This window comes from Solanum verrucosum, unplaced genomic scaffold, assembly GCF_900185275.1.
Source record: "Solanum verrucosum unplaced genomic scaffold, falcon-dt-bn FXZP01000056.1, whole genome shotgun sequence".
NCBI classification, from domain to species: Eukaryota; Viridiplantae; Streptophyta; class Magnoliopsida; order Solanales; family Solanaceae; genus Solanum; species Solanum verrucosum.
In genome coordinates this window covers 43,176-53,301 of record NW_026020072.1, presented here as the reverse complement: position 1 = coordinate 53,301, position 10,126 = coordinate 43,176, and the positions used below count along the sequence as shown (strand labels likewise).

Genomic DNA, 10,126 nt, shown 5'->3' with positions numbered 1-10,126 from the left:
TTGATATTCACTGGATATGTTCTCCTGAACTAGTTGGTTGATAAATATAGCTCCTTTGATGATCTTATTATACCCTGTATCCACAAAAACATGTTAGTTTTGGAACACTGATTTGTGTTGAAGTCGCCTTCCTCCTGGTCTCGTTATCTCTGGAACTTTGTCTGGTAGATCCAATGAATCGCAGTAGACAAAAGACAAGATCATATTTAAATTAAAACATTTGTTAGGTATGAAGTTTTTTTTAAAAAAAAAAAATTGTTTTAAAGAAAATCTCTGCCAATTAACTGTCACGACATGCACGACATGAACAAAACCCTTTATCTCAGATTTTGACATGATAGGTAGCTTGTTGGCAACTTAAAACCCTTTAAGAACACGTCAATTTAAGGCAATTGAAGTCGATTTCAAAGGTCCGAGTATCCTTGATGGAATTTTTGAGGTCCTTCTCAAAAATTCTATCCCAATTAAATGTTTCAAAAACAAATCTGATGATGATCACGAGAGTCTTGAATTTGAGATCTTCTCAAAATTATTCCCAGTTGCACATTTCGATATGATCCTTGACTCTTGTTTGTAGGAAATGACTCTTTTTGTAGAATTTTTGAGGTCCTCTCAAAAATTCTGTCCCAGTTTCCATTATGAGGGGAAATGGGAATCTTATTGGGAATATGACCAAACCCTTGTGGCGCCTACGTATCCCGTTGAGGTAGGAATCAGGTCAAACGTAGTTCCCATCTCGATAACTGACAAAAATAGAAAATTTGATAAGGAAACGACCGAGGTCGACATAGACCGCCTACGTATCTCATTCTTGAGAATTCAGGTAGAACGTAGATCAAGTACAATGAAATGTTTCAAAACATAATGCGATAATAATTACAAACAAACTGCAATTACAAGGAAATAAAGGAAAGAAATAGCATCCTTCAAATGTAGTATCTCTTGAAGGCATCTGAATTGATAGCTTTTCACCACACTCTACCGTCTATCTCTGTTAGAACCAAAACTCCTCTTGATAGTACTTTGTGGACAACATATGGTCCTTGCCAATTAGGTGCAAATTTCCCTTTATATTCCCCTTGATGAGGGAAAATGCATTTCAACACCAATTGGCATGCATTAAATGTTCGAACTCTTACTTTCTTGTTGACAGCGCGAGTCATTCTCTGTTGATACAACTGGCCATGACAAACTACACTCATTTTTTTCTCATCAATCAATGCCAATTGCTCATATCGGTTACGAACCCATTCAGCATCGCTCAATCCAGCTTCCTGAATAATCCTTAAAGATGGTATCTCAACTTCAGTTGGTATCACTGCTTCTGTTTCATATACCAATAGGTAAGAAGTTGCTCCAGTTGAGGTTCGGATTGTGGTGCGGTAACCTAGCAAAGCATAAGGCAAATTTTCATGCCAACATTTGTAGTTGTCAATCATCTTTCTCAGTATCCTCTTGATGTTCTTATTAGCAGCTTCCATAGTTCCATTCATCTGAGGGTGATATGCAGTTGAATTGTGGTGGGTAATTTTGAATTGTTCACATATCTCTTTCATCAAGTGACTATTCAGATTTGCTCCATTGTCTGTGATGATAAACTCTAGAACTCCAAAACGACATATCAAATTGTTGCGAACAAAATCGGCCATAACTTTCTTTGTCATAGTTTTGTAGGAAGCAGCTTCGACCCACTTTGTGAAGTAATCAATGGCGACCAAAGTCAACCTATGACCATTGGAGGCAACAGGCTCAATCGGTCCAATAACATCCATGCCCCAAGCTGCAAATGGTCAAGGGGAACTCATCGCATTGAGCTTGTGGGGTGGTACTTTGATCAGATCTCTGTGTACCTGGCATTTATGACATTTTTGGACAAATCGGCCACAATTATTTTCCATAGTCATCCAGAAGTATCCCGCCCATAAAATTTTCTTTGCAAATGTAAATCCATTCATATGCCTCCAACACACTCCAGCGTGCACTTCTTCAAGCAATTATGTGGCTTCTGCAACATCCACACATCTCAGTAATCCAGATCGGGTGTCCTCTTATAAAGAACCTCTCCATTCAAAAAGAAGTTGTTTGCCATTCTTCGGATTGTTTTCTTTTGAATACTTGTTGCTTTTTCTGGATATTCGCCAATTTCTAAGTACTTTTTCACATTGATATACCATGGATTCCCATCCCATTCTGCTTCCACATGTGAACAATGTGCTGGTTGTTCTTTTAAAACTATCTCAAGTGGATCAATATAGCTCTTTTCTGGGTGTTGTATCATGGACGATATGGTTGCAAGGGCATCAACAAGCTCGTTTTGTATTCTCGGTGTGTGTCTGAACTCAGTCTTCCTAAATCTTTTGCATAATCTCCGTACCAATTGTATGGAAGGTAAGATTTTAAGATTCTTCACCACCCATTCTCCTTGAACTTGATGAATCAACAAGTCTGAATCACCAATTATCAGTAATTCTTGAACATTCATGTCAAGAGCCATTCTAATGCCAAGAATACATGCTTCGTACTCAACAATGTTATAAGTGCATTGGAATCTAAGCTTTGCTGTTGCTGGATAATGTTGCCCCGATTCAAATATCAGCACTGCTCCAATTCCTGATCCTATAGAGCTTACTGCTCCATCAAAGAACATTCTCCACTCAGGATATGATTCTGATATGTCTTCCCCTACAAACAATAAGTCTTCATCAGGGAAATATGTTCTAAGCAGTTCATATCCTTTATCTACTGGGTTTTCAGCAAGTATCGGCCAAGGCTTGCCCTTTGACTGCTTTCTAAGTCATGTACACAATATCAAACTCACTCAACAACATTTGCCACTTTGCTAGCTTTCCTGTGGGCATTGCTTTCTGAAATATGTACTTGAGCAGGTCCATCCTCGAAATGAGATGTGTTGTATAAACTGATAGATAATGTCTCAATTTCTGAGCAACCCAAGTCAAAGAACAATAAGTTCTCTCTAAAAGGGTGTAACAAGCCTCATAGGATGTGAACTTCTTGCTCAAATAGTATATATCTCTCTTCTTTCCTCCGGTCTCATCATGTTGTCCCAATACACACCCGAATGCATTGTCGGAGACAAATAAATACAATAGCAAATGACTGCCTGCACGTGGTGGCACCAACACTGGTGGATTCGAAAGGTAACTTTTGATGGTGTCAAAAGCCTTCTGACATTCTTCGGTCTATTTGGTTGGTGCATCTTTTCGTAGTAACTTGAATATGGGATCACATATCACCGTTGATTGAGCTATGAACCGACTAATGTAATTCAGTCTCCCCAAAAAACTCATTACTTCCTTCTTAGTCTTTGGAGGAGGTAAGTCTTGAATTGTCTTGATCTTGGAAGGATCAAGTTCGATACCTCTTCTGCTAATTATGAATCTAAGTAACTTCCCTGCAGGTACTCCAAATGCACATTTGGCTGGGTTCAACTTCAAATCATACCTACGTAACCTGTTAATGAACTTTTCCAAGTGTGTCAGATGATCCGAACTCTCGTGGGATTTTATGATGACATCGTCCACATACACCTCAATTTCTTTGTGGATCATATCATGGAAAATGGTGGTCATAGCTCTCATGTAAGTGGCTCCAGCATTCTTGAGGCCGAATGACATTACTCGATAATGGTATACTCCCCAAGGTGTGATGAATGCTGTTTTTTTTTGCATCTTCTTCATCCATTAGAATTTGGTGGTATCCCGCAAAGCAATCCACAAAAGATTGCAAATCATGCTTAGCATAATTATCGATGAGTATGTGGATATTCGGCAAGGGGAAATTATCTTTTGGACTCACTTTGTTGAGATCCCAATAATCCACGCATATCCTGATTTTTCCATCTTTCTTTGCCACTGGAACAATGTTAGCCAGCCAAGTGGGATACTTGGTCACTTCAACGACTTTTGATTCGATCTGCTTTATGACCTCCTCTTTTATCCTTAAACTCAAAGCAGGCTTGAACTTTCTAGTTTTCTGCTTTACTAGACAGTACTCTGAATTGATAGGCAACTTATGGGAAACAATATCAGTGTTTAACCCTGGCATATCATCATAAGACCAGGCAAACACATCGATGTATTGTCTGAGCAGTTTGACCAATTCTTCTCTTTATGTTGCTTCCAAATGGACACTGACTCGGGTTTCTCTGACCGACTCGTCACCTCCCAAGTTTACAGTCTCTGTTTCATCCAGGTTGGGCTTTTTATCGTCTTCAAGTTGCCTCAAGTCCTCAGTAAGGTGTTCAGGCATCATAGTTTCCTCATCATATTCTTCACATTCATACTTCATCGACCTTACTTGGTTCGTCGTGTTTGTGACATGTCATGACATTGGCAAGTTTAGATTCATTTTTACTGGAAAGAACAACAAAGCAACCATGTTAGATAGAAAGAGTTTAAATGTATTTATTGCAGAATAATTTGCAATGACAAGATAATCAATTTAAAATATACGAGGCTTTCATTGGAATTTTAAAAACGCGTACAAACTTTGGTCATGACTCATGAGTCATTTCCTTTTTAAACATTACGATGAAAAATAAAGTGACATAAATGGTGGTTTCGGGCCTCGTCCGAACAACACCGATTTTCAAAAATAAAACTTCAAATCTTGTCTTTGTCTACCAAGTCATTCGATGGATCATAAGTGGAGTGGCCACCCAATTCTGTAGCATTTCTCCAGGTACGGCATCTCAGATGGTGGGTGTTGTTGTGCATTCTGCTGAGATCACATCACAATCTTCTTCATCAAACAATATTCCCATCCCTTCCACTAGACCATCAATCTCAGGCTCTAAAGTTTTAGCAACAAATGACTGGTACAATACTGGAATATGCTTCAGTATATCACAGTCATGCTTCTTCTTTGTTTCTGCTTCAAATAATTCTTCCTCTGTTAGGGTATAATCGACGCCAAAACGGATTTTTTGAAGTGATAGGACGAGTTTCGGATATGCCATCCAAATTCTTGCCTAACCCACGCCCGAGCTCAAAACCGCTTCTTAGCATAGTCGTGGCTAGCATTTTATACCCTGGCGGCATTGGTACTTGTGGTGTCGTATCTTTAGAAGCAGCACTCATTATCTTTACCATGTTAAAGTCAGTACCCTGAGAAGACTCTTCAATAACTGGAATGGAGAAACCAGGGTAACTACGATTACTCCCTTCACCATGAATGACGATTTCATGATCCTCCCAGATGAATTTCAAAAGTTGATGCAATGTGGATGGGACCGCTCCAACAGCATGGATCCATGGTCTTCCTAGCAATAAGTTGTAGCTTGTAGATATACCCATCACTTGGAACTCAGTGACAAATTCTTCAGGCCTTATTTGGATACACATGTCTACTTCCCCCATGGTCTCTCTTTGTGAACCATCAAACGCCCTTACATTCATGCGGCTTTGATGGATTTTCCCTACATCATAATTTAGCTGAATCAGGGTTGATAATGGGCAGATATTGAGCCCTGAGCCATTATCAATCAATACTCGAGCTACAAATTTTTCCCTGCATTTGACGGTGATCTACAAGGCATAGTTGTGCATCACCCCTTGAGTGGCAACTCCTCTTCTCGAAAAGAGATTTGATGACTCCCAATGACATGACTTACCATAATGGCCAGATTCTCACCACTTGTTTCCGTCGGTACATACGCTTCATCGAGTACCTTTAATAATGCTTTTCGATGGTACTCAGAACTCATTAATAGAGCCCAAACAAAAATTTGAGCGGGAGTCTTCTCCAAATGCTTGACAATGGAATACTCATTAGGCTGTATTTTTCGCCAAAACTCTTCAGCCTCACCCTCTGTGATCGGCCAAAAGGGTTCTCCTTTCTTCGTGTCTCCTGAGTTAGTTCTTCTGGAATGTAGCATCTTCCAGAACGTGTCATCCCTTGTGTGGTAGCTGCCTGCACGACAAACTTTTCTTTGGGCTGCTCGTTGCTGCTTTCCTTTATCAAAGCAAATGCTTGATGAGGTGCAGTTATTACAACAAACTCTGGACAGGCCTTTATGGTCAATGAGGCCACCGTTGGTATAAGTGAGTTGGTATTTGCTTCACCGATAGTCTCATTAGCAAACCAATCTTCATCTCTTTTAATCATGTTAATGGTAGCTTCTCCATGATTCGGTAATGGGTTAAGGTTCACATTGGGGGCAAGGGCTTGGAGAATGATGACTCTATTATCGATCAAATCTTGAATCTTATGTTTCAGATTGATACATCCTTCTGTATCATGTCCTGCCTCTCCAAAATGGTACGCACAATGTTGATCCGCTCGGAAGAACTTTGTTGTGGGATTAATTGTCCTTGCGTCTACTGGTTGGATCAATCATGCCGCTCTTAGACGCTCAAAGAGTTGGGTACGTGTTTCTGCCAACAGAGTGAAAACTCTGGGAGGCTTTCTTTCAAGGTTGGGGCGGGGTAGATTATTGGCATTTGGGTTGTTTGGTTCGGGATTTTGGTAGACTGGTGCATTGGCTTGGTGATTTGGTAGTGTATTTTGGTAGGTTGGTGGTTGATTTTGGTAGATAGGCGGTGGTGCTTGATAGTTCTATTGTGCATAGTAGATTGGGATTGGAGCTTGTGGAGAAGGTGGGTAAATATTTGAGGTGGGGAATCGGTTGGAGTTTCCAATGGCAGAACCAATCCCAAAATACCTTTGCGACCTTGGCCTCGGGCTAAAAGATACAGCAGACACGTCCTCTTTCTTTTCCCTAGCGAATCTTGTGGCCATGGATGGTGAGGATTTCTTAGCGGCCTGCAAGGCAGTGAGACTTGTAACATTTCCAGACTTGTGGCCATCCTCTATGGCTTCTCCTATTCTGATCAGCTCCGAAAACTTTTGTCCCATCATGGGCAACATCCTTTCATAATACTCAGGCTTCTGAGCTCGAATAAAAGTAGAGGTTTTTTCTCATTCAGTCATCACAGGTTGTACTTTTGCAGCTTCTTTCCTCTAGCGACACGCATATTCACGATAGTCCTCCGTGGTCTTTTGCTTGATATTTTCCAAATAGTATCTGTCAGGGACAACTTCGACATTAAACTAGAATCTTTCAAAAAAGTCTTTGGCCAAAGCCCCCCATGTAGACCACTGACGTAGTTCTTGAGATGTGAACAATTCTAATGCCTCCCCACTGAGGCTTCGACTAAACAACCTCATAATTAATGCATCATTTTTCCCGATACCCACTAATTTGTCACAATAAGCTCGTAGGTGAACCATGAGATTGCCAATACCATTGAAAGTTTCAAATTTTGGAATTTTGTAATCTTCGGGTATTTCCAAGTCAGGGTGCATGCAAAGGTCCCCATACTTAAGTCCTGTTATTTTCCTCAAAGATTGGACACTTTTTACTGCTTCGGAGATGACATCCTTCATAACATTCATTTCTTTTTCACATTTTTCTTCTTTCAACCTCCACTCCTTCTCCATTTCTTCATAGTGATCCAACTCCGGTTGAATGGGAAAGCTAGGACATGGTTCAGAGATTGTATAGGCTGGTGGAGTTTGGAATGTTATGGAAGGGTATGCAGGCTGGCTAGGCAAAACACATGGATTATTGGAGACTGGGGTGGGATTTGGTGTGTTGGTGTGAAGTTTTGGGAGTGATTAGTGTTAGGTGATTGGTTCTGATTTGGTAATGGTGGTGGTGCTTGGAAGGAAGTGTTGGCGTAAGAAGCGTTGGATACAGTTAAGTCAATGATATAAGGATTAAGGGTGGAAGTAATGGGTCCTGTGATATGGGTAGGGAAATAGTTGAGTAATGGGGAACTTAGTGATGAAAAAGAAAGATGAGGTCTTCTAGTTTCGAGAGGGGTTCGTTCGATGCAATGGCCAGTTTGGCCAGATCATTGGTCTGTTGAAGCTCTTCCTACATGTCTGCAATTCGTTGCATTAACTGAGAGATCAACTCACTCTGATCAGTGAGTTCAGCATTTCTGATAGCCACATCCACTATTCATGTTTCTTCAGGAATACCAGTCATTTTGCTCTTGCCTTTCTCCAAAGAATGATCAGGGAATGGTGGTATGATTGCTTTAGATCTTGTAAAGTAGGGATGGTCGGCTAGTTTGATTTCAACACAGATCAGTCTTTACCTGTAGAGAAGAACAACTCAAAAGACGTATATGTTAGTTTTTGTTTTTAACGAGATATGCAAATAAGTTGACATCAAGATAAACACACAAATGTCATTTTGCTTCAAGCAGATTAATCCACGGAAATATTTTGGGTGAACGGGAGGACTCAAATGGAAAGAAATTTTTCTGTAATTGAATTGGGAAGGTCGACTTGCATAGAATCATGCTAACTTCTTCCACTCATATTCTTTTGTAAGTGAAATTCTTCAAAATCTTTCACTAATAAGAGAGAATAAAAATCGAAAAGATAGGGACCGAGCCTTAAGTAGGCTACCTACGTATCCACTAAGGAAATCAGGCCGGACGTAGTTTGAATTACATAAGATAACTAAAACATACCCTTCCCGAAATTGATAGAGACTAGGCTCAAAAAGAGCTTCCTACGTACCCCCTATGGGGTCAAGTCTCACGTAGTTCTTGATTACAATAGAACTTAGAAACAAAATGACAAACATGAGAAATGCGTTACAAGAACCTAAATTTACCCAAAGACTTCTTTCTTTCCTTCTTCAACTGTAGGGTGACGATCTGGTGCTCTCGTTATCTGAACCTATTTTTGTTTTTCCTTTTCCCCTCATAGAGAAAGCATTCCCAAAATTTAGTTGTTCAATGTCCCGTTCAATTTCAGGGATCCTTGTAGACACTTTAGTGATATTAATTATTTCTTGATCAATTTTGACAATCTTTCTTTTCAATGAGGTTGTTTCCATGTCAACCTCAATAATTCTCTCTCGTAGCATCCATTCAGTTTCGTCCAGTATTGCAAGTCTCCTTTTGGCTGCAGCTATCCTCTCTTTAGTCTCGATAAATTTTTTGAGCATTGATTCTTTAGTTTCTTCATCATTAACCAAAGCAATGGGTGAGATTGGTAAATTGACTCATTTTCCAGACATTCTAGCAAATCGACCTTCCTGTGACGGATGAATAAAAACTTAGAAGATTTTTTTAGATTAAAGGGTTTATACTTTTATGAGAACTTGGACAACACTTTAGGAGTAATTTGGAAGGACTTTGTTGTTGTGAATTTTAATATATCCTTAGAGTGCTCTAAGAAACAAGAGTGGATTAATTCTGCTTTAGACAAAGTGACATATCACAACACAAAGCAATTATAACAGATAGCACAATTTATATTGCATCCTAAACTTATGACTTTTTTATGCCAAAGGTGGGCCTATCGAATCGAAGGATGTATGACGTCATTTGAAACATTCCATTGCCCCATAAAATTAAAATTTATACAAACTTTGCAAACAAATTAAATGGGGATACTTAATAGGGAAAAAGGATACAAATAATCAGTCTCACGCAGGGGTACAATCCTAAACTTTGATTCCACGGAAAGTTCTCCATTCTTGAGCTTCTTGCCATCTCTGAATGCCCACGTCTTCAGATGCAATGATAATTTGATCCTTCTTTAACTCGAACAAACTGTTAAATTCCCAACCCCAAGAGACAATGTTTTGCCAAATGACGTATACATCCTTCAAATATAAACACATAAGTATGGTTGTCTTTTTTTGACCAATGGGCCAAATAGACACAATGTGGACTCCTAATGGGCCCAAACACACCTTGGGTGTTCGATCAACTTAGTTCAAATGCGCTAAATTTGGGATTTGGCTTTGCTCTATGTTAGTTGACTAAGAGTGGGGTTTATTTGAAGTGGACTGGTGACCCAAGCGGACAACTTGGGCTGGAGCAGTTAGCGACCGTTGACCATCCAGTGGCCAACTACATTCGCCAGGGTACCCCGAGAACAATTTGGTTAACGAACGAGTGTGGCCCACATAATCGTCCTTTAAGTGGAATTAAAAAAATGTCGTTTGACGGAATAGATGATATGCATGCAATGACAGTTAATATAAATTTCACCAAATAAGGCACATATGAGGCAAAACAATTCAACAAATATTAGTAAATAGTCAAAAAGAGTCAAGTCATTATGGTTAGAACCT

At 39.7% G+C, this 10,126-nt stretch overlaps 1 protein-coding gene across 1 annotated transcript; it reads right to left on the bottom strand.

Annotated features, from left to right (window-relative positions):
* Positions 1 to 968: 968 nt before the first annotated feature.
* LOC125823902 (uncharacterized) lies at positions 969 to 1,857 on the bottom strand. The gene is made up of 2 exons (XM_049503270.1): positions 1,851 to 1,857; positions 969 to 1,780 (listed from the first exon to the last, which is right to left on the bottom strand). The coding sequence occupies exons 1-2, from the start codon at positions 1,855 to 1,857 to the stop codon at positions 969 to 971; spliced, it is 819 nt and encodes a 272-aa protein (XP_049359227.1).
* Positions 1,858 to 10,126: the final 8,269 nt, after the last annotated feature.